The 25,321-nt window shown below is 43.2% G+C and overlaps 1 protein-coding gene across 1 annotated transcript in view; it reads left to right on the top strand.

Moving 5' to 3' along the window:
• The window catches only part of RAB3B (RAB3B, member RAS oncogene family), a 73,243-nt gene that overhangs the window by 35,861 nt on the left and 12,061 nt on the right, over positions 1-25,321 (top strand). Inside the window, exons 3-4 of the mRNA XM_030823905.1 lie at positions 17,623-17,741; positions 21,624-21,748. Of these exons, the coding sequence (XP_030679765.1) occupies positions 17,623-17,741; positions 21,624-21,748 (244 nt within the window). The remainder of the gene's footprint in view (positions 1-17,622; positions 17,742-21,623; positions 21,749-25,321) is intronic.

Below are 25,321 nucleotides of genomic sequence, written 5' to 3'. Positions count from 1 at the left end.
TCTGAGAATCTATAAAATACGGTATTTTACAAACCATTGAAAATGGAACTGCTTGCTTTCTCCCCAGATGCTGTGCTGTTTCAGGCTTCTCCATTTTTTAAGCTACTTTTTTATGGAAAATTTCAAACACACACTCAAGTAGGGAGAATAAGTAGTACATGAACTCTGTCCCCCAGCTACAACAGTGATCCACTCATGGTTGGTTCACATCCTTTTCCTATACTTCCTTCTCCCTGGACTAGTAATAATAATAAGAATAGCAACTGCCAGTGCTTACTAAGGATTTAGTTTTTTTCTTAACTATGTAAGTTAATATATGCTTATTTAAAACATATTTTGAAATCACAGCCAAGCATAAAGAAGAAAATGTTACTGACATTTGGGTTGGTGGTTGGTTCCTTTCCAGTTTCTTTTCTATGAATTTTTAACATAGTTGAGGTCAGATTATATATTAAATTTTATTAAACATAACATTATAACATAAACATAGCTAACATTGTTAGAAAATCTTTATATGTGTTTGATGAGTTCATTGTACTTTATACAAAAGATGAACCATATCCATTCATTCATTTATTCCAGCAATATTTGTTGCACTTACCATGTGTCAGGCACTCTCAACAGTGGTAAAAGAGTGAGGCCCAATCTCTGGCCTCTCAAAGCTTAGTTTCCCCCCATTGTTTGACATTCAACTACTTTCCAATTTGGAGCTGTTATCAATAATGTGGCAGTGATTATCCCTGTGTGTAAAACTTTTCCTAGGTTTCAGATGATTTCCTTTAGACAGATTCTCGGTAGTGAAATTCCTATTTTACTTTACCTTTGTGAACACTGAATGTTATCTTAATTTTAGTTTAGCTAATTCAATAGGTTAAAAAAAGTATCTCATAATTTCAATTGCATTTCTTTGATTATTTATGGAATAAGTCATCTATATATTCATTAACCATTAGGTATTTTTTTGTTTTTTGTTTTTAAGATGGAGTCTTGCTGTGTCATCCAGGCTGGAGTGCAGTGGCACGATCTTGGCTCACTGCAACCTCCGCCTCCCAGCTTCAAGTGATTCTCCTACCTCAGCCTCCCAAGAAGCTGGGACTACAGGCGTGCGCCACTGCGCTCAGCTAATTTTTGTATTTTTAGTAGAGATGTGTTAGTATGTTGGTCAGGCTGGTCTTGAACTCCTGAACTCAGATGATCTGCCCGCCTTGGCCTCCCAAAGTGCTGGGTTTACAGGAGTGAGCCACCGTGCCTGGCCTACCATTAGTTTTTGTGAATTGTCTTTTGACAAGAGTCCTACTTTTATCACCTGCAATTTCTCAGCACAAGGCCTGACTCTGTTCATTTCCTTTTGCTTGCTGTGATCTGGGGATGTATTAAGTATAATCATGTTTCATGCTGCTTTTTTTCCTCCTGGCTCTCTTCCACCTCACTTCTTTCCCCACATTTTCCTGTCTTGAAAGGGAGTTGGGTGAGTCACATAAAGGGTACAGCAGGTGGCATATGAAGTAAATTCCCCAGAGAGACTTCTCAGAATGCTGTGAATGGTGCTGATGTCAATTTGGAGGCAAAAAGAGTGATGAGGAAATGGATTGGCAACTCTGATGCTAAATTTGTCCATGCCAAAGCACTGGGATATTATGAATGATGGTTCATTCTGCAGGCATCTTTAGAATACTGCTATATGCCCAGATGTGTGTGGGGTACTCATAAGGGCTTAATAGCTGGAGAAGACACAAATGAAATAGGTCATAATTAATAGTCAACCATATACATGTTGGAAAGTGGAGATGCCCAGCAGACAGTTGAAAATTTCCATCTGAAACTTGAAAGTGAGGGCCCAGGGGAGGATAGGGAGCCAGTGTAGGAGACACAGCAGGAACCGGCAGAGCTGAAGGGAGAGAACAGGGGAAGAGAGACTTCACAGAAGCTGAGGAAAGAGGGAGTTTCCAGAAAAGGGGTGTGTTTGGGGGTGATGTCATGTTTTTTATTTAAGGCAACAGAGTGATTATATTATCCATCCTTCTTTTATTTTCCTTTTTCTTCATTTTTATCTTCTTTTTTCTTCATTTATTCATTCCTTTGTTCATTCCTTTATTCATTTATTCATTCCTTTGTTCATTCGGTATTTTTGGAGTACCTTCCAGGTGCCAAGTATTGCTCTAGACACTGAGGGTACAGAAACAACAAGGCACAGGCCCTCCTCCACAGTCTAAATGAGAGATATAGGTGAGAGTGGAAGCAAATTCCTGACATAGGTGCTATGATCCATTCATTAAAAAATATTTATTGAATACCTAAGATATGCCACATACATTGAGGAACAATGCAAGGAAGCCCTATGACCTTCAGCTACTCCACTTGAAGTAAAAAGTAATGCCTTTATCTTGGTGGAAATCGTGGAAATCAATAGCCATATCCATAAGAGTTTTTGAGTTTAGAGTATTTGAGGGCTTTGTGTGAGAGACCAATGCCAAAAATAAGAATACAGGGCATTCATCTCTCTCCTGTTTCCCATCTGTAAAATGGGTGTGTACACCTCTCATAGGATTCATCACATGTGTCTAACTTCCCCACTAGACTGTGAGTGTTCTGAGGGTAGGGATCACACATGGCACAGACTAAGATCAGTGAATATATGTGGAATTAATTACTGTCATAAAGTCGTTCTATCTTTAATGGTCTGTGCTCTGCTGTCACTAAAATAAAGGTCCAAGTACATTCTGTGGAAGGCCAGAAGCGATAGTGATGAATTTAGACACGGTCCTGAAGGACTTCCCAAAAAAGGTACACTTTGACCTGGACCTCAAAGGTTAGATAGGATTACAGAGGGCAGGGAGGCTCTTTAGAATCCTTAGTCCTGGATTCCAGTGACTTCTTTTCTACCCTCTGCCCTCAAGGACCTAACCAGTTGCTACCTATGTGTTCTTGGACTCCAATTATTTATTTTTTTGAGACATGGTCTTGCTCTGTCACCCAGGCTGGAGTGCAGTGGGATGTCCATGGCTCACTGCAGCCTCCATCTCCTAGGCTCAAGTGATTCTTCCATCTCAGGCTCCTGAGTAGCTGAGGGACCACAGGTGTAGGCCACCATGCCCAGCTAATTTTTTGATTTTTCGTAGAAACACAGTCTCACTTTGTCGCCCAGGTGGGCTCCAACTCCAGGGCTCAAGCAATTCTCCCACCTCAGCTGGGACTGCAGGCATGAGTGACTGCACCTGGCTGACTCCATTTTTATTACCTGTTAATCAGTAATGACAATGACACATGGTGGGCTAGAAAGAGCACTGGATGTAGAGTCAGAATATTTGAATTTGAGTCCTAGTTGAGCCTAAAAATAAGGAGCTATGTGGCCTTGGGAAAGTCACTGAGTGTCTAGGTCTCAGTTTTTCTGTCTGTAAAAGAAAGGAGTCAGACTGGATGAACTCTAAGATTGATTTCTTCTGGTTCTAAAATGTCTGCACTGGGGACAAGGGCTGCAAAACTGCCCACTGGGTACTATGCTCATTACCTGGGTAATGGGATCAGTCATACCCCAAACCTCAGCATCATGCAGTGTACCTATGTAACAAACCTATACATGTACCTCCTGAACCTAAAACAAAAGTTGAAATTGTTTAAAAAAAAAAAAAGTCTGCATCACAGAATCATTGTCGGGCTCCTGTGAGATGATGTAATAAAAGTACTTGTAAACCGTAGGGTGCTCTATAATGTGGTCTATATGGCTAAGGACAGATAGGTATAATATTAAGTTAGCTCCAAAGGACCATTTTTACCACTTTCAGTTCTCTGTGTCTCCCAAGCTCCACTGAACTGCTCTCTCCTTCCTAAAGAGCTCTCCCCTTCCAGTTTCCTTCCATTCCCATGGGACATAATTTAGTCTCAGCTCCCAGCTGCTGCAGAAAAGCAAAGTGCTTGGAGCTGAGCAGCTGTGGGTGGGTCAGAGGGTAGGGCATGGGGGAAAGCTAGCTTGAAAGTTCTCATTACTTGCCTCCCTGGTGCTCATCGTCCCCCCAACTAATCTTGCCTGGATCGAAGACGGGAAGAGAAAGCAGTCTGGCTGGAGGAATGCACAGGCAACAGGGCATGACCCAGGGATGAAGATCCCAGAGATAACCTCTCACTCTTTGTGTGACCTCTCAAGTTGTCACTGCTCTGGGCCTCCCTCTCTTTGTCTATGACAGGGAAAGTGCCTAGAAAAAGGAGGTGGTATGTATGAGCTCACAGACCCTATTCCAACCAGTCCTGAAGTTCTAAATGAGTTTTCCCTTCTCAGCACAGTCAGTCCTTGAGTTTCATTTGCTAGCATTTTTATAAGTTCCTAGTATGTGGCAGGTGCTATAGTTGAGGGCCTGATATTTAGCTAAATATGACTTGATTTTAGGGTGCTCATAGCCTGAAAGAAGAGACAGAAAAACAAACCGGTAACTATAACAAATGTGATGTGTGCAGTGATATTGATAGCAGCAGGAGGCAGACAAATGCCTAGGCAGATAGGGACAGGTCCCTGGTGAAACCCCACCTTCAAGCCCAAAACAGCCTGGACTGCTGCTGGTTCTGGATGAAACCCATGACACAGAGTGAGAACTTCTGTTCCTGTTTGCCCACCCTTTCCTGGTTGGTTCTTTCTGAATAATACTTTTTAACCAATTAAATGTTGCCTTTTCCAATACTACCCATGGCCCACCCCTCCCCTGTCCTGTGCCTAAAAATACCCCAGACTCAGCCACACTGGGGGAGATGACTTGACTTTGGGTGAGAGACCCCACCTTCCTGATCCCTCTCTACTGAGAGCTATTTCATTGCTCAATAAAATTCTCCACCCTCATCACCCTACAGTTGTCAATGTTACCTCATTCTTCTTGGATGTGGGACAAGAACTTAGGACCCACCAAATGGGAGTACCCAAAAGGCTGTGGCACTGTGGCCCTCTGCCCTCCACCGGTGGAAGGCAGCCATCCCGTGTGACAGAAGCAGTGGTGGGGCCAAGCCAGTCCCGGAGCTGTGGGCTAGAGTGGAGCAAGGAGCTGACTGAGCTGTTAGCATGCCACTGTCTGTCGGGCTGCTGATGGTGGGGCTGAAAGAGCTAATTAGCACACTGTAACAGCCCTCTGGGGCTTTGGGGTTGTAGGCATCCCTGCCTGGCACTGCCACCTTCTCCTTGGGGTGACATGCCTGGTCAAGCCACAAGCCCCTCACAGAGCCTGCTTTCATGTCAGCACTCAGAATGGCTGGCTGGACCCTGCACTTGCTCACTCACACATCCCCTCCCGCCAGGGGCTGAATGTGCAGTTGCAGTGGCCATGGGATTTGTGCTGGAGGCTTGCCCTCAGTTGCAGCCCAGAGGGCCCGAGTCGATGGGGTGTCTCCTTCTGTAAGTCTGGCAAAAGGACTGAGAAAAATCCTGTGCCAGTGTAATGGCAAACATTTAAAGGGCAGGGGAGGAATTAGTGGGGAAAGAAGGTTAGGGGAAACTTCAGGGGATTTGATCTTTGAATATGTTTGTGAATTATAGAAGGCAAGGGCATTCCAGGCAAATATCAGCATATGCAAAGGCCCAGGGGTGTGAATGAGCTGCGTGTTTGGGAAACCACAAGTAGTTAAGGCAAAAACTGGAGCTCACTGTTTCAGTCAAGGAATGACAGGAAAGGAACTAGCAGGCAAGCCTGAGCTAGATCCTGAAGGGTCTGTATCTACTGAGAAGCTTGGATTCCATCTTGTAGGCTTTGGGAGGCCAGCAGATGGAGATGGGAAGGTATGGATTTTTCCAAAGGACCATCTGACATTCTGTGTGCTCTATCCAAATTGTTACAGACACCCCCATACATTTATCCTTTTAACAAATATTTATTGGAACACTCTGGCCCTGTGTTCCAGGTGCTGTGGCATGCACTGGAGATGCAATAGTAAGCAAAACCAGACATCCTGTTCTTGTGGCACTGGTAGTTTGGCAAGGGAGACAGACCTTAATCAAATAATTACACAAATAAATACAAAATTACAGTGGGAGTGAGTGGTACAAAGGAGAAGCTCATGGTGCCAGCAAAGCATATAATTGGAGCATGTGACTTTTCCAGGATGGTCAGCTTCTCTGCTGAGCTGAGCTCTGAAGAGAGGGCATTACCTCAGGGAAGGGCACTAGGAAGGCTCTCTGGGAATGGGCCTCTGTCTGGGAATGGGCTTCAGAACCCCCACCCAATACATGTTTACCTCCTATGGTAACAGACACTGTAGACTTTAAGCAAGTACCGGCTTGTATTCATCTGTTTGTCTTCAGGACCTAACCAATGCTTGGCACAGAGTCAGTACCAAGTGAAGATTTGAAAGGAAAAGAGAAGTGCCTTTAGGTGCTCTAAATAGTTGAAGATAGCAGTACTATCCCCCCAATGGTTAAACATCTTCCTTCACCTGGTTTCAAGTTCCCTTCACTCTTCTCTGGCTGTTCTGCTAATAGTCAAGGCCCCTGTGACAAGAGATTTAAATCGGTGAAGTAGCCTTGTGAAAGAGGATGGTCTGTTGGGAGACAGAAGACCCGGTTTTATTTAAGCCCCTTTTCATGATTTCCTGTCATTCACCTCTTCAAGCCTAAGTTGCCGTTTTTATAGAATAGAGATATTGGTCCTTCTCTCACAGGGTTTCCCAGGGAATAAACTGAGATAATAAGAAAAAAACATTGTAAACTCTATGAGTTAAGGAAGTGTAAGGATTTGAATATTTGGAGGGCTGCCACATGAGTAAAGAATTAGATTTATTCTTTGTGTCTCCAGAGAACAGTATTAAATCAGTGGATAGAAATTACTATATGTAGATTTCAGCTCAACAAAAGGAAGAAATGTTCTAATAATCAGAACTGTCCATCAGTGGAATGGCTGCTTTGTGAGGGGGTGGGTGTCCAAGTTGGAAGCACTCAATACAAGGATGTTGTGGAAGGAATTCCTATTTTAAGTGAGAGGATGGATTGAATGACTTCTAAGGTTTCCTTTTAACCCTAGAATCCAAAAATCTGATGGTCAAGACAAGCAGAGAAGCTGGGAGAGGGTGTATCGTGGCAGAGAGTGGCATGAACAGAGATATAGAGCAGAAATGAATGTGGCATATGTGACGACCATGAGGAAAACTTTACGAAGAAATGAAGAGTGTGTGTTGGGTCACATGTGATTTCATTTAAGCTTTCCAGGTGATTTCCGATCTTATGCTCTGGTGGAGGGGAGACTGTTGGTCCCTGGAAGCCTTAGACATGGTTAGAGGACTTCCTGTATTGGGAGGCTGCAGAGGATCTTGGGGGCTAAAGAGGATCAAGAATACAAATCAGGTTGGACTTTAGGCTGTGTTGAAAATGCACAGGCTTTGGTCAAAAGACAGAATTTGAATTCTTTTTTTTTTTTTTTTTTTTGAGGCAAGGTCCCACTCTGTCGCCCAGGCTGATGTGCAGTGTGCAATCTCAGCTCACTGCAACCTCCACCTCCTGGGCTCAAGTGATCCTCCCACATTAGCCTCCCAAGTAGCTGGGACTACAGGAGCATGCCACCATGCTCAGCTAATTTTTGTATTTTTTGAAGAGACAAAGTTTCACCATATTGCCCAGGCTGGTCTTGAATTCCTGAGCTCAAATGATCCGTCTGCCTCGGCCTCCCAAAGTGCTGAGATTACTAGCATACGCCACCATGCCTGGCCAGAATTTGGATTCTGTCTGCCTCCTTATTGTTTGTGACCCTAGCAATTTACTTAACCTCCATGAGCCTCAGTTAATTCGTATATCAAATGGGGACTCAAACTTGTCGTCCTTCAAGCTGATACAACAATTAAGAGAAATTATGTAAACGGCATCCTGGAAACAGCACAGGCTTTGGAATCAGACAGACCAGGTTTGAATCTGTCTGGAATGAACTGACTGCAAGATCTTAGGCAAGTTATTTAAAACTTTACCTCATCTGTAAATAGAGATGGTAGTATTTCAGAAGGGTGTTTTGAAAATCAAATAAAATAAGAAAGGTGCCTACTAACATGTGCCTGGCATGTAGTAATGCTCAACTAACAGTGTTACTTTGTTACCACAAATAATATAATGGTTCTCATATATAAAGCACTTACCAAAGTGCTCAGAACATAGTGGGTGTTCAGTTAACATTAGTCCCCTTTTCTCTTGCCCGCATGTCTGTCTGACACACTGACTGGGCTATGGGAGACCGGAGCAGTGGTGCTCACTCTCATGTCTGTTCTCTAGCATAATCCTCTGCCCACATGAAGAGCTCAATGAACGTCTGTTGCGTAGAAGTGAATTGATTTCTCTTGATGACATGGTCTCCTTCCTCAAGTAGCCAGTGAGTCATTCCTCTTTCTTTCTCCTCCTTCCCATCTCCTCTGTGGTTCTATTTCTGACTCTCATCAGTAGGAGGAGAATCAATGTTCCTCAATGTGATTTTTAAAAATAAAAGGGAGAGATTTAGGAGTGATTCTCTGGGCTGCTTTCCATAGAGCACAGGATAGTGAGAGCTGGAGTGTTGTGTTTCCAACTTGCTTTTCTTTAAGTGAAATAAAAATGTCAACAATATCAACAGTAATAGCAGCACTTACTATGAGCTTTATTGAGCACCTACCATGCGGCCAGTGCTCTGCTAGGCTCTACCCCTACATTATCTGTCATTCTCACACAATCACTTCAAAGTATAATATTATTATCACCACCTCACAGTTGAGGAAACTAAGGCTCAATTACTTAAAAAAATTCATTTAAAAGTTAAATAATAAATACTTCTATATTTGGATACCTATTATAAGCCAGACACTTAAAAAACCTCTTATTATGAAAACCCTATCAAGTAGGCATTTTTATTTCCATTCCAGATGTGAGGAAACTGAGCCTCAGAGAGGTAAAATAACCAACCAGTCCAAAATCACATTGCTGGTGAATGGCAGAGCTGGGAGTTAGGCCAAGGCCTGCTCAACTCTTAAGTTCACCCATTCTCTTTCTAACAGGTCATGTTGCTACTCTTTAAGGGACACATTATATTGACACACTGGCTGGAGGCAGCCCTGGGCAGGTTTGAATGGAATGGGAAATGACACATATAGCATGAGACCCATCCACTCTAGCAGGGCAGACCCTGGGAAGCTGGCCCTGCTCCTGGAACTGTCTTTGGAAGTGCAAAAACAATAACTGATGCCTATATGGTATTTACTACACACCAGGAACTGTACTAAGCATTTCGCATATGATAACATTATTAATCCTCACAAAACTCTGAGGTAGGTACAGGCATACCTTGGATATGTTGCAGATTCAGTTCCAGATCACCACAATAAAGTAAATATTGCAATAAATCAAGTAACATGAATTTTTTGGTTTCCCAGTGCATATAAAAGCCATGTTTATACTGTAGTAGTCTATTAAATGTGTAGTAACATTATGCCTAAAACAATTTACATACATTAATTTAAAAATCCTTTGGCCAGATGTGGTGGCTTATGCCTGTAATCCTAACACTTTGGGAGGCCGCGGTGGGAGGATCGCTGGAGCCCAGGAGGTTGAGGCTGAAGTGAGCTATGATCTCGCCACTGCACTCCAGCCTGGGCAACAGAGTGAGACCCTGTTTCAAACAAACCAACAAAATACTTTATTGCTAAAAAATGCTAACAATCATCTGAGCCTTCAGTGAGTGTTAATCTTTTTGCTGGTGGAGGTCTTGCCTTGATGTTCATGGGTGCTGACTGATCAGGTTAGTGGTTGCTGAAGACTGGGGTGGCTGTGGCAATTTCTGAAAATAAGACAACAGTGAAGTTTGCTGCATCGATTGATTCTTCTTTTCATGAAAGATTTCTCTGTTGCATGGTGATGCTGTTTGATAGCATTTTACCCATAGTAGAACTTCTTTAAAAATTTGAGTCAGTCCTCTCAAACCTTGCTACTGCTTTATCCAACTATGTTTATGTCATATTCTGAATCCTTTGTTGTCATTTCAAGGATGTTCACAGCATCTTCACCAGAGTAGACTCCATCTCAAGAAACCATTTTCTTTGCTCATCTGTAAGAAGCAGCTGCATCCATTCAAGTTTTATCATGAGATTGCCGCAATTCAGTCACATCTTCAGGTCCCACTTCTAATCCTAGTTCTGCTATTTCCACAAGATCTTAGATCTGCAGTTACTTTATCCACTGATGTCTTGAACCCCATAAAGTCATCCATAATTCCAAAGTTTGGAATCAATTTATTTCAAACTGCTATTAATGTTGATATTTTTATCTTCTCCCATGAATCATGAATATTCTTAATGGTAGAATGGTGAATTCCTTCCAGAAAGTTTTCAGTTTACTTTGCCCAGGTCCAAATAAGCCTTGAAAGTCAAAATTACTCCTTGATCCATGGGCTGCAGAATGGATGTTGTGTTAGCAGGCATGAAGACATTAATCTCCTTGTATATCTCCATCAGATATCTTGGGTAACCAGGCACATTGTCAATAAGCAGGAATATTATGAAAGGAATATTTTTTCCTGAGCGTAGGTTTCAACAATGGGCTTAAATTATTCAGTAAACCATATTGTAAACAGATGTGCTGTCACCCAGGCTTAGTTGTTCAATTTCTAGAGCACAGGCAGGGTAGATTTAGCATAATTTTGAAGGGCCCTTGGATTTTCAGAATGGTCAATTAGCATTGACTTCAAATTAAAGTCATCAGCTGCATTAACCCCTAACAAGAAAGTCAGCCTGTTCTTTAAGCTTTGAAGTCAGGCATTGACTTCTCTCTAGCTATGGCATATTCTTCCAATGCTGTTTTGTCTACATTGAAAATCGCTTATTTAGTGTAGCCACCCTCATCAATGATCTTAGCAGGTCTTCTGGATAACCTTGCTGCAGCTTCTACATCAGCATTTGCTGCTTCACCTTGCACTTTTAGGTTATGAAAATAGCTTATTTCCTTAAACCTCATGAACCAACCTCCGCTAGCTTCAAACTTTTCTTCTGCAGTTCCTTCACCTCTCTCAGCCTTCATAGAATTGAAGAGAGTTAAGGCCTTGCTCTGAATTAGGCTTTGGCTTAAGGAAAGATTGTGGCTGGTTTAATCTTCTATCCATAAACCAGTAAAACTTTCTACATATTGCCAATAAGGTTGTTTTGCTTTCTTATCACTTATGTGTTCGCAAGAGTAGCACTTTTAATTTCCTTCAATAAATTTACATTTGCATTTACAATTTGGCTAACGTTTGGTATAACAGGCCTAGCTTTCGGCCCATCTCAGTTCTTGGCATGCCTTCCTCACTAAGCTTAATTATTTCTAGCTTTTGATTTAAAGCAAAAGATGTGTAACTCATCCTTTCACTTGAACACTTAGAAGCCGTTGTGGTGGTATTATTACTATTATTATTTTGAGGCGGAGTCTTGCTCTGTCACCCAGGCTGGAGTGCAGTGGTGTGATCTTGACTCACTGCAGCCTCCATCTCCTGGGTTCAAGTGATTCTCCTGCCTCAGCCTCCTGAGTAACTGGGATTATAGGCATCTGCCACCATGCCTGGCTAATTTTTGTATTTTTAGTAGAGACAGGATTTCACCATGTTGGCCAGGCTGGTCTCAACCTCCTGACCTCAAGTGGTCCACCTGCCTCGGCCTCCCAAAATGCTACGATTACAGGCATGAGCCACCACGCCCAGCCCATTGTAGGGTTATTAATTGGCCTAATTTTAATACTGTTGTGTCTCAAGGCATAGGGAGTCCTGAAGAGGGGGAGAGAGATGGGAGAATGGCTGGTTGGTGGAGCATTCAGAACACACACAACATTAAGTTCACTGCCTACAATTACAATAGTAACATCAAAGATCACTGATCACAGATAAACATGACAGATATAATAATAATGAAAAGACTTGAAATATTGTGAGAAATACCAAAATGTGACACAGAGACATGAAGTGAGCACATACTGTTGGAAAAATAGCTCTGATAGACCTGCTTGAGATAGGGTCATCGCAAACATTCAATTTGTAAAAAATGCAATATCTGCAAAGTGTAATAAGTTGAAGTGCAATAAAATGAAGTATTATTATTATTCCCACTTCATAGATGAAGAAACTAAGGCTCCAATAGGTAAGTTGCCTAAAGAGAGGATTACACAAAAGCATGAATATCAGGAGACATTTTAGAAGCCATTTTAGAGGCTGTGTACTATAGTCACATAGTGAGTAAGTGGTAGAATAGGGATTCACACCCAGAAGCCTAACTCCAAAGATCATGGTCTTAACCTCAAGACTATATGGCCTTTTTGTTTAACAAACAGTGGTTGAATTGCTACCGTGTGCACAGCCCTGTGCTACGTACTGGTAGTACTGAGATAAAACTGACTCCATGTCCAAACTCATTTATGGGGTATATACCAGAATTTCTAATTAGTTGGGATTCAGTTGGGTGACAAGACTCTTCTGTTGGAGAGCTTGGGCACAGGGCTAGCCTCCAGGCAGAGATGGAAGACTAGACACTCTCACAGAATAACAGGGCACAGTGTAGGGAGACTGAGGAGAGCTGAGGCCTGATGGCAGTGCAGGCACTCAGAAATCCTGCCTGGGCCTCTAGACCAGGAAGAATGGCTTAATTCCAAATCCTGCAGGACAGGATTTAGGGACTGAACCTACAGATTGGTGGGAGGTCTATTCTTTGGAGTTGGCTCCGAGCAGCTCAGGAAGCAGAGGCAAGGGCATAGGAGTGGATCAAATACTCCTTCGATGTTTCTTAGTCACAAACACACAGAGCTTTGATGTGGATATGGCAGATTTCTCTCAATAATGTCTAAGATTTCCAGTGTTAAATGTTCACTCCCTCATTTATTCATTCACTCATTTATCCATTCATCTATTCATTTATCCTCCCACTCACTCATGAGCTGGAGAAAATATCTTCCAGAACTCATAGGGAGAACTGCTGTACATACAGTCAGAAGGAATACTTTGATAAGCTGATTGTGATGGAGAGTAAGATGCTCAAAGACCTTGCTCAATGAAAAGAAGATGGTGATTCATATGCTCTCCAAGGAGGGTGAGTATGTTAGATGCAGGTTTTGTTTTATGGAGTAAGGTTATGCAAGTCTGGGCCAGAGCTGAAATGCTGGGGACATGGAGAAGCCAAGCCCTGACAGAAACAACTGCTATCTTTGTTTTTCTTCTCTTCACATCTAATCTATCACCATTCCCTATAATTTTACCTCTTAAATACCTCAATGAATCTGTTCTTACTCTATGCCTGTTGTTACCACTCTAGCTCAAATTCTTATTTAGTCTGACCTGTACTACTGCAAAGATCTTCTAACCAGCCTTACTGCCTCCTCTCTCTTCTCCTTCCATTCCGTTCTCTACACCATTGTTAGAGTGATCTTTCTAAATCTCAGATCTAATTATGTTAATCCCTTGGCTCAAAATCTTTGATCTTAAAAAATAAAGTCCATACCCCATAGCATAGTATTCAGAGCTCTTTCTAGCTTCATCACCTACCTATGTCCCATCTCCTACCATTCCTTAAGTTCTTCAGGAGTACTCACTGTCAAAAAGCCTCCCTTCTGCCAAAATACCACTCCTTTACTTTTCTGCTTGGAAAACTCTTCTTTAGAAAAGTTGTTCTCCTTATATTGCCAAATAAGCACATTTTCATGTGATGCTCCTGGGCTTGGTGCAGATTCCACCCATGGGAATCATTATGCCTTCTACCATATAGTCCCAGTTTTCCTCCTGAGCCTATGATAGTATTGCACTTTCTTACCCCTTGAAAGTTGGGTGTGGGTTTGTGACTTGCTTTGGCCAGTGAAATGGGAAAAGTGGAAGTTTTAAGAGCCAATACATGACTCACATACTTTCTTCCCCTCTGGTAGTTGCTCTGTCAGTCTTTATCCTGGAATAAAGGTGACAAAAAGCAGAGCACCCAGCCAATCCTTAATGGATATGTAATAATAATAAAAAATAAAACCTTGTTGTTTAAGCTACTGAGATTTGGGATTGCTTGTTCCTGAAGAACCCAGCCTATCCTACAGGATATATTATCTCCACTTTGACATCTTCCATAACTACCCCAAATCACTATGTTTCTACTTTACCTGAACTTGTGTGATTCTTTTTTTTTTTTCTTTTGAGACAGTCTTGCTCTTTCACCCAGGCAGGAATACAGTGATGCCATCTCAGCTCCCTGCAACCTCTGTCTCCCGGGTTCAAGCGATTCTTGTGCCTCAGCCTCCCAAGTAGCTGGGATTACAGGTGCACACCACCAGGCCTGGCTAACTTTTGTATTTATTTATTTATTTTTTTTGAGATGGAGTTTTGCTCTTGTTGCCCAGGCTGGAGTGCAATGGCTCAGTCTTGGCTCACTGCAACCTCTGCCTCCCGGGTTCAAGCCATTCTTCTGCCTCAGCCTCCTGAGTAGCTGGGATTACAGGCATGCGCCACCACACCCAACTAATTTTTGTATTTTTTGTAGAGATGGGGTTTCTCCATGTTGGTCAGGCTGGTCTCGAACTCCCAACCTCAGGTGATCCACCCACCTAAGCCTCCCAAAGTGCTGGGATTACAGGCATGAGCCACCACGCCCGGCCAACTTTTGTATTTTTAATAGAGACAGGATTTCACCATATTGGCCAGGCTGGCCTCAAACTCCTGACTTCAAATGATCTACCTACCTTGGCCTCCCAGAGTGCTGGGTTTACAGGTGTGAGCCACCATGCCTGGCCAACTCATTTTTTTTTTTTTATACCGCTTATCTGGTGCTGATGACATATTACCTCATATTGCTAATTATCAATTTGCTATTATATCTTAGCCACCTTCACAACTCTATTGAGGCTTCCTGAGGGCAGGGGTGGTGGTTGTTCTATGTTATTATCACACTAAGTATAGTTCATGGCTAAGGCAATATGTTGTAATGGGTGCAGGAGAGAGACAGATTAGTTCTGAATGAATCTTAGTTTCCTCACCTGTAAGATGAGAGTAACAACATATATTCTCCAGGGTTTTCTAGTATTTGTGGATAACAGGTGCAACCTATATAAAAATAGTGGCATACTGAAATTATTTTTCTCATTATTTTTATTATAACTATAGATGGTGTTCAGTAGATGCTTGTGAATAAATCAATCTTTCATTGATGGAGGTGTGGTGGTACCTGCATTAGACATGGAACCAGAAGTCCTGGATTTGGCTGGGCACGGTGGCTCATGCCTGTAATCCCAGCACTTAGGGAGGTTGAGGTAGGAGAATCACTTGAGTTCAGGTGTTCCAGACCAGCCAGGGCTACATAGTGAGACCTTGTCTCTACAAAAGTAAAAAAAATTAGCCAGGCGTGGTGGCACGTGCCTGTGGTCCCGGCTACTTGAGAGGCTGAGGTGGGAGGATCACTTGAGCCTGGGAATTTGAGGCTGCAGTGAGCTGTGATCATGCACTCAGGACTGGGTGACAGAGTAACATCCTGTCTCAAAACAAAAAAAGCTGGATACACTAGCGAGCACCTGTACTCCTAGCTATTCGGCAGGCTGAGGTGGGAGGATCACTTGAGCTTAGGAGTTCAAGGCTGCGGTGAGCTATGATGATTGCACCACTGCTCTCTAGCTTGAGTGACAGAGTGAGACCCTGTCTCTTTAAAAAAAAAAAAAAAAAAGTCCCAGATTTAAGGCCTAGATTTGTCACCAGCTTTGTGACCTTGACCTTGGGAAAGTCACTTGCCCTTTCTGCAATTTTTGCATTCTCAACTATAAAATTTAAATAATAATGACACCTACCTCACTGGAATCTCATAGAATTTAAATGAGATAATATATGAGGACATGTTTTATACATGCTTAAGCATCACACATTCTGAGACTTTAATGGTACAGAGAAGATTGGCTGGTCCCTCACACGAGGACTGTGTGGAAAATTTGGAAGCATCCCAATGTGCCCTGATAACCCTTTGCTGTTGGTCTGGTCTTTGTTGCTTGCTTACGTGTTTGTCTTTCCAACTAGACTATGAGCTACTTGTGATTAAGAATTGTCGTAAAGTCATTTTTTGAAAAAATGTTTCTTTCTCCTTACATAAGAGTAATACGTGCTCATTGTAGAGATAATAAAAATACATGAAGAAGTCTGGGCACAGTGGTTCACACCTGTAATCCTAGCACTTTGGGAGGCTGAGGTGGGTGGATTGCTTGAGCTCTGGAGTTTGAGACCAGCCTGGGCAACATGGTGAAACGTCATCTGTACTAAAAATACAAAAAATAGCCGTGTGTGGTGGTGTGCCACTCAGGAGGCTGAGGTGGGAGGATCATTTGAGCCCAGGGGGCGGAGATTGCAGTGAGCCAAGATTGCTCCACTGCACTCCAGCCTGGGCCACAGAGTGAGACCATGTCTCAAAAAAAAAAAAGTTTACATGAAGAAAATCAAAATCTCAGTAATTCTTGTCTCTTATTCAGAGAAAATCTCTATTAACCTTTTGATGTGTTTCTTCTATTTTTTTCTGTGCCCATATAGTTATAAAACTAATAGATCACACATACAAATATTGTTTCATATCGTTAAATATTCTTACATACATGAACTTACATAAAAATTCTTACATTTTAACCATTCTCCTATTGTTGAATATATAAGTTGCTGATATGTTTTTACTGTCTAGATAAAATTGTAACAAATGTGTTTTTGTACATACATATTTGTCTGATTTTCTATTTTTATAGGGAAAATTTTTCTAATTTTGTGGGAAAAATTCCCAGAAGGAATATTTCTGGGTCAAAGAGTATGAACATTTTTAATGCTCTTAAGACTTCCAAATTGATTCCCAGAAAGGCTAAACCAAGTTCCACTCCCACAAGCAAGATGTGAAGTTGTATATTTCACTGCATGCTTATCAATCATGGGAATTATTATTAAAAATAAGGGGCTGGGCACAGTGGCACAAAACCTTAGTCCCAGCTACTCAGAGACTGAGGTGGGAGGATTGCTTCAGCCCAGAAATTCAAAATTGCAGTGAGCTATGATTGTGCCAGGGCACTCAGCCTGGGCGACAGAGTAAGGCTTTGTCTTTAAAAAAAAAAAAAAAAAAAAAAAAGAAAAATAAGGTTAAAACTTTTTATGTAATAATTACCCACTCAACATTTCTTCTGTGCTTGTTCATGCCTCTTGTCCACTTTTCCATTAGGATTTTAATTATTCTTATTAAATTCTATGAGATTTAAAAAATCGTTTTAATCTAGTCAGCAAGCACAATACAAGACACATAATAGATGCTCCTTAAATATGCCTTGGGTTGGGCACAGTGCCTCACCCCTGTAATCTCAGCACTTTGGGAGGCCGAGGTGGGTGGATCACTTGAGGTCAGGAGTTCGAGACCTGCCTGACCAACATGGAGAAACCCTGTCTCTACTAAAAATACAAAATTAGCTGGGCATGGTGGCGCATGCTTGTAATCCCAGCCACTCAGGAGGCTGAGGCAGGAGAATCACTTGAACCTAGGAGGCAGAGGTTGCAGTGAGCTGAGATCGCGCCATGGCACTCCAGCCTGGGCAACAAGAGCGAAACTCCATCTCAAAAAAAAAAAAAATGCCTTGGGTTATTAGTTAATTGTCTTGGGGACTTTTTAGGAACCAAAGCAGACTTTCTAAGAGATTGTTTCTTTTCTTTTCCTGCCCAGGACACAGCTGGGCAGGAGCGGTACCGGACCATCACAACAGCCTATTACCGTGGGGCCATGGGCTTCATTCTGATGTATGACATCACCAATGAAGAGTCCTTCAATGCTGTCCAAGACTGGTACGAGACTCATATTCATTCATTCATTTAGCAAACTGTTCATTAAAACTTAACATGTGCTAGGTCCTGTATTGTGTGCTAGGGAAGCCCAGATGAATCAGACATGGTTCCTGGCCTCAGTTCACAGATGAGAGGAGAAGACAGATCCATAAGCAGGAATGAAAATATCATGTGATAGGCCGGGTGCAGTGGCTCACGCCTGTAATCCCAGCACTTTGGGAGGCCTAGGCAGCCAGATCACCTGAGGTCAGGAGTTCGAGACCAGCCTGGCCAACATGGTGAAACCCCGTCTCTACTAAAAATACAAAAATTAGCCAGGCATGGTGGCATGTGCCTGTAATTCCAGCTACTCAGGAGGCTAAGGCAGGAGAATTGCTTGAACCTGGGAGGCAGAGGTTGCAGTGAGCTGAGATCACACCACTGCACTCCAGCCTGGGCAACAGAGTGAGACTCTATCTTAGAAAAAAAAAAAAAAAAAGAAAAGGAAAGAAAAGAAAAGAAAATGTGTGCTAGGTGCAGTGATGAAGCGAGGCATCAGGGCTGTGGGAACCCAGCAGAGGGCTCTCTGACCCAGTTTAGGGAGTCAGAGAAGGTGCCCTGGAGTTGCTGACACATATGCTGCATTTTGTAAGATGAACAAGAGTTAGCCCGAGGGACAAATGCATAAGGATGTTCCAGAAAACAAGTACAGATGTGCAAAGGTGAGAAGGTAGGTGCGAGTGTCGAAGGGCATAGGTCATGAAGGGTTTTGTGTACTGCTATAAGGAGTTTGGATTCTGTCCCGTAGGTGATGACGTATGAATTAGAAACCAACAGGTTCACATTTGTGTTTCAGGAAGATTACTGTAGCTCCAGTGGAGAGTGAATGCACATAGCTCTTAAAGTTTATCCCTAGGCTGAGCCAGGTGTCCAGGAGCACATACAGTCCAAGTTCATCAAGGCTCAATATGCAATGGAAATCAGTACAGCACCCCAGAGTTGCAACCTCCGAGCAACTTATAGCTTTCCTCCTGGGGCACGATTCCCAGGAGAAGGGAGCCTGAGGGGAAGGACATGTGAGAGGGAGGGCCAGGACCCAGTGTCCCTGCTCAGATGAGGATGGGGGAAGGTAGGACATCTGTGTGGTGGCTGTCCTTCAGAATCGGAAAGGCCGAGCAGGCCAGGCATACAGCAGCAGTGCTGGCCAGTGCTGGGCTTGTCTCCTCCCTTTTGCCTAATAGTGACCTTCGAGGACTTCGCTTCTCCCAGGGAGCAGTTGTCATAATTGTGTGAAGCTGTGTTGGCTTCACATACACAGCTTGAGCTGAGAGTGACCTTGTGGGCTGCCTGCTGCACTCCCCTGTTCTGACCAGCAGTTCAGGGTGTCATCAGCATGTCTGTCATTCCTGGGGGTCTCTGTTCTCCTTTTCTGCCTCTTGGTTATCCTCTTCTTCCTCCTTTCTGCCCCTTCCTTTTTAATAACTCTTTCTTCCCTCTACCTTGGATCTTTCTCCTCTCCTTCCTCTGTTCTCTTCCCCTTCCCTTTACTTTCTCCACTCATCATTTTCCTCCCTTCCTCCCCTCTCCCTGCTCCTCCTCTTCTCTCTCATCACATCTCCCCTGAAGTGTCTCCACACTGCCCATTTCCCTGTTGGCCTTGACCCCCTTCCTTTCCTCCCTCAGTCTCTGTTCATTCTGCCTCGGGAACACGGTGACTTTAACACCTGGTGACGATTCCTCCAAGAATAACCTGAGTTTGTTGCTAATCTGGGAGCTGAGAGGAAATGGGGTGGGAGAAGGGAGGAAGATGAAGGAAAGAGTAGCATGGGAGATAAGGAGAGCTGGCCCCAGTTACCTGCCTTGAGTCTGAAGACTGAGGGTCTATCTCTCCCAAGCCCTGGCCTTTGAGTTTTGTCTGTGAGTAACTTGGTCTCAGCCTCACCCCTACCTGCCATCCAAGCCCCAGTGCCCAGAATTTGGCCTGGTTTCCTGTGGGCCCACAAGAAGTGGTGTTTGAGTGAATTCCATCCTTTGAGGGAATGGCTTTTCACCATAAATGAGAAGGTTGCTGGTAAGATCAGCTTTAAGAGCAGGGTCAGTAATAGGTTCAGGTTGCAGTTAGGGTTGAGTTAGGTTGTCAGTGTCAGGGTAGAGTCAGATTCAAGATCTGCTTCAGGACTAACCATTCACTGGCTCGTTCATTTATCAACATTCACTGACACCTTCTTTGCTCTGTGTTCTGTGCTGGGTATTGGCATCCCAAAGATGAATAGGCCGGTCCTTGCCCTCAAGGAGAAATAGAAATTCAGCCAAGTGTAATAGGTGTCATGGTAAATGTGCAGGAGACCAAAAGAGGAAGTAATCATTTCTACCTGATGGGGTCTTTGGGGAATGTTAGGCCCATCTCCACAAAAAGATGTCTTCATAATATAAGAGAGTCCTTTTTTATTTCCTCTTAAAATTTTGTTTTTAATTATAGAAGTAATACATGCTCACTTTCAAAAATGTGAAAAGTACAGAAATTTGAAAAGGTTTTTGTTTTTTTTTTTTTTTTTGTTTTTTTTTTGAGATGGAGTCTCACTCTGTCACCCAGGCTGGAGTGTAGTGATGCGATCTTGGCTCACTGCAAGCTCTGCCTCCTGGGTTCACGCCATTCTCCTGCCTCAGCTTCCCGAGTAGCTGGGACTACAGACGCCCGCCACCACGCCCGGCTAATTTTTTTTTTTTTTTTAATTTTTAGTGGAGACGGGGTTTCACTGTGTTAGCCAGGATGGTCTCGATCTCCTGACCTCATGATCTGCCCACCTCGGCCTCACAAAGTGCTGGGATTACAGGCGTGGGCCACCGCACCCGGCCGAAAAGTATTTTTTAAAAGTCTTATAATCATCTTATATGAAGGTAACCACTGCTGACATTTTGGTTTCTGCAAATAATCATAATCCGAGGCTTCAAGGAAGGTTTATGAATCATATAGGAGGAGGTGGAGGCTAAGTGGATCTAGGGGAAGCTTGAAGAGGCTCCCCTCAAGGTGTTGTGGGATCAGCACTGGGCCCTCGAGGATGAGTTAGTTGTGGGGAAGGAATTCCCAGTGTAGGCAAAAGCACAAGCTGTGGAAGCGTTTTTGGGGAATGAGTAAAAAGGTTTGGGAGGCAGGAGAATGGGTAATGAGGCTGGAGAGACACAGCATGAGTAATCTTGAACTGAGGAATCTGGACTTGATCACATAGCTAGCTGGGGGCCAGAGAAGGCTTTTAAGAAAAGATACCTTGTGATCAAATACCTGTTTTAGAAAGACCTCTCTTCCCAGTGAGGAGAGGGATGGCCAGATATGGTAGAGGTGGACTTCAAAAAGATGGATGAGGTTTGCAGCTAGGGCTTAGGAGTCAGCATCTGTGACAGCCAGCAGGGACAGGTATCTGTCTGTCCTCAGCTGAATTAATTGGCAATAACTTGGGTGTTGCTAGTCCTGTGGAAGAGAAACCATTTCTTCACACTTTGCAGTTTTCTTTTTGTCATAGGAGGGTATGTGTCTTGGTCGGTTTGGGCTGCTATAACAAGAATACTATAGACTTGGTGGCTTAAATAACAGACATTTCTTTCTCACAGTTCTGGAGCTAGGAAGTCTAAGATCAAGGTGCCAGCAGCTCCAGTATCTGGAGACAGCCAGCTTCTTGTTGTATCCTCCCATGGCCAAGAGAGAAAGAGAGCTCTAGCTTCTTTCTCTTCTTATATGGACACATTTATTAGGACTCTAGCCTCATTGACATAATTACATCCCAAAGACTCCACCTCCAAATACCATTACATTGGGGATTAGGCTTCAACATGTAAATTTGGAAGTGGGGACACAGACATTCAGTCTATAGGAATATGATTAACATATCTCTTTCTATCTCATTTTAGGGCTACTCAGATCAAGACCTACTCCTGGGACAATGCACAAGTTATTCTGGTGGGGAACAAGTGTGACATGGAGGAAGAGAGGGTTGTTCCCACTGAGAAGGGCCGGCTCCTCGCAGAGCAGCTTGGTATGTACATGACACATGTGTGTGCACATGTGCATTTGTACACATGTTCATGAGAGTGGAGTAAACAGAAGGCACGAGTGTGTTTGTATTTATGACATTAGTGTTGTGATTGTGAATTATGTACCTATGTGATCTGCGTGTATTGTTTTATATTTGTATGATGTTCATATGGGCTTTGTGCTGTGAGTTTTAGATAATTCATCATTTTTGATATATTTTTATATCAATATATATATTTATATATATTTTATTATATTGAATATGTAAAATAAATTTATATTGAATATGTAAATAAATTTTAAATTTATAAACTCTTATTTTAGGCCGGGCGCGGTGGCTCACGCCTGTAATCCCAGCACTTTGGGAGGCCGAGGCGGGTGGATCATGAGGTCAGGAGATCAAGGCCATGGTGAAACCCCGTCTCTACTAAAAATACAAAAAATTAGCCAGGTGCAGTGGCGGGCACCTGTAGTCCCAGCTGCTTCGGAGGCTGAGGCAGGAGAATGGCGTGAACCCAGGAGGCGGAGCTTGCAGTGAGCCAAGATCGCGCCACTGCACTCCAGCCTGGGTGACAGAGCAAGACTCCGTCTCAAAAAAAAAAAAAAAACCTCTTATTTTTACCAGTTCCTTCCACAAAGGACTTGAGATGTCTTATAAAAATTGTCACAATACAACAATAAAAATAAATAAATAAGTGAGAAAATTGGAGCAAAGGGAAAGCAAGGGTGAGGGAAAAATAAGACGAAGCTAGGATAAGTATTAAGTTCTTGGACACCTGCAAGAGTTGGGCCAAAATGTTGCCTTTGAGCTTCCTAGCAACCTTTGCCAAGAGGGAAACATAATCAGTTACATGGTTTAGAGTGTCCTAGTATAAAAACAAACCCATTATTCCAGAGAAGCACTACTCTTCATCATCAACTGTAGAGCAGACTCTGTATGCTGAATGTGACCATGTTCTGAATATCAAACATCCTTCCAGCACTGAGTATTTATATGCTGTTCTTACAGTTTATCTCAATGCAAATTCATGCTTCTCACCAAAACACAATTCACAACGAAAGTAATAGTATGAAGGAACAAAACTATGTGGTTTGAGTATGTAGCTCATCGATGTCCTGACTTTTTCCAAGCTTAACATATTTTGATCCTCGTGCTCCTTTGAGGCCTAGGTGCCCAGGCATGTCTCAGTGGCCCCAAAGCAGAACTCTACCTACCTTTGCTTAAAAGAAGAGCTTTTATTTTATGTATTGGGGTCCAGGGTGAGGTTGCCTTACACAAAGAGTTCCATGCCTGTAGGTGTGAAAGTTTGAAATCTTCCTCTAGAATAGATGTACTGCTTAGCTCTTAGCCAGTCTCCCTAAGTATATCTCACATCCTAAGGGTTGTAAGTATTGAGGAGTGGAGAGTTTAAAGTCTCTGACAGTTTCTGAAGAACAGATATTTGGGCTTATAGGTGGGTAATCTGTATAAAATACAAGTGTGAATTGTGTGTGTTATATATTTGCATTATGAGTATGTGTGTATGTGTGTGTTGTATACTTTTTTCTCCCCAAGGTGGCCTGTAAACTGTAGCAAACTGTAAGTGCTTAATAAACAGGGAGGTTGGGTCATCTTGGGCCTTGCTGTTTCTACACTATCACAGAGGTTCTCAGAGTCCAGAAAATGCCTCCATGTGGTCCATAGAACAATAAGCAAGTGATGAAGCCCACACCTGGAGAACTTCAGATGCTCCCTTTAGGCTTTCAACCTGTAGTCTCCCTGGAGGCTCCCAGCCCTCTCCTTGGACTGACTATATTTCATCTGCTTGGAGTGCTGTCTTCTACTCCCCATCTTCTACCCTCATCCAGCTGGTGAGCCCCCACTCAGCTTTCAAAACAGCTCACACTTCACATCTTCTATGAAACCTTTCCTAGCCCCCCGCTGGAGCTCTTTATTTGTTCTCTCAATGCACCCCATACATAGAAGAGTCACAGTACCCATCACACTTGGATGCACTCATTTACTTGTCTGTCTCCCGAAAGTTCCTTGCAGACAGGAAATGAATCTTGTTTGTCTTTGTGCCTACTGTGCCTAGCATACGGCCGGGCACGGAGGATGCAAAAATATGTTTTGATTAACTTTGTGATGTTAAGTATTTGGGTACTTCATTTTATTGTCCAATGAAGACTTCCTGAGTGCCTACTCTGTTCTAGGCCCTGAGCTGTGAAATAGCCTACATTTCCTGGTCTGAAGAAGCTCGATCCAGTGAGAGAGCCTACAGTGACAGTCATAGTCCAGTTGGTCAGGGCTGTGACAGAGGGATGTTGGGGGAGCATAGAGGAGGAATCTGATTCTCCTGGGATCAGAGAACATAATGCCCAAATGGAGTCTTGAAGATAAGTAGGACCAGTCAAGTGAAGAAGAGAGTTAAGGGCATTCCGGGCAGGGGCATAATCCCGGCAGAGGCAAGGAGCAACCTTGTAGGTCAGGGAACCATAAATCACCGGATAGTGTGAGTCTGGAGTAGTGTTGCCCAAAGAGGGGACTCACGCCACTGGAATTGTGCAGGATGATTTTGTGTATTTATTTTCTAATACATATTTGGATATGTATTAGAAAAAAATATACCAGCATACCAAGCCCTTCTCACTAAGATTTTTTTTTTTTTTTTTTTTTGAGATGGAGTTTCACTCTTGTCACCCAGGCTGGAATGCAGTGGGATGATCTCGGCTCACTGCAACCTCTGCCTCCCGGGTTCAAGTGATTCTCCTGCCTTAGCCTCCCGAGTAGCTGGGATTATAGGCACCCACCACCATGCTCGGCTAATTTTTTGTATTTTCAGTAGAGACAGGGTTTCATCATGTTGGCCTGGCTGGTCTCGAACTCCTGACCTCAGGTGATCTGCCCACCTCAGCCTCCTAAAGTCCTGGGATTATAGGCATAAGCCACCTCGCATGGCCATTCTAAGATTTTTTTTTTTTTTTTTTTTTTTTTTTTTTTTTTTTTTGAGACGGAGTCTCGCTCTGTCGCCCAGGCTGGAGTGCAGTGGCGCGATCTCGGCTCACTGCAAGCTCCGCCTCCCGGGTTCACGCCATTCTCCTGCCTCAGCCTCTCTGAGTAGCTGGGACTACAGGCGCCCACCACCATGCCCGGCTAATTTTTTGTATTTTTAGTAGAGACAGGGTTTCACCATGGTCTCGGTCTCCTGACCTCGTGATCCGCCCGCCTCGGCCTCCCAAAGTGCTGGGATTACAAGCGTGAGCCACCGCGCCCGGCCCATTCTAAGATTTTTTAAAGGTGAATTGGTTAAACATTTATTAGGTGCTTACCATGTGTCAGGCACTATTTATTCTAAGTGTTTTAAAGTATTACACATCTAATTTAATCCCTCTAAAACTCTCCAAGATATGTTCTTTCCTTATCTCCACATTTTGTGTGTGTGTGTGTTTTTTTAACAGATGAGAAAAGCGAGGCACAGAGAAGTTGAGTAACTTGCCAAAGTCACACAGCTAGTAACAGGGTAGAACCAGTATTTCAACTCAAGCAGTAGTCTGGCTCTCAGAGCCTGTGCTCCTAACCACTTAACTTTACTAC

Source organism: Nomascus leucogenys, chromosome 12 (genome assembly GCF_006542625.1).
Source record: "Nomascus leucogenys isolate Asia chromosome 12, Asia_NLE_v1, whole genome shotgun sequence".
In the NCBI taxonomy this organism is placed as follows: domain Eukaryota; kingdom Metazoa; phylum Chordata; class Mammalia; order Primates; family Hylobatidae; genus Nomascus; species Nomascus leucogenys.
Note: the sequence above shows the minus strand (reverse complement) of the source record. Positions and strands in the feature narration are given on the sequence as shown.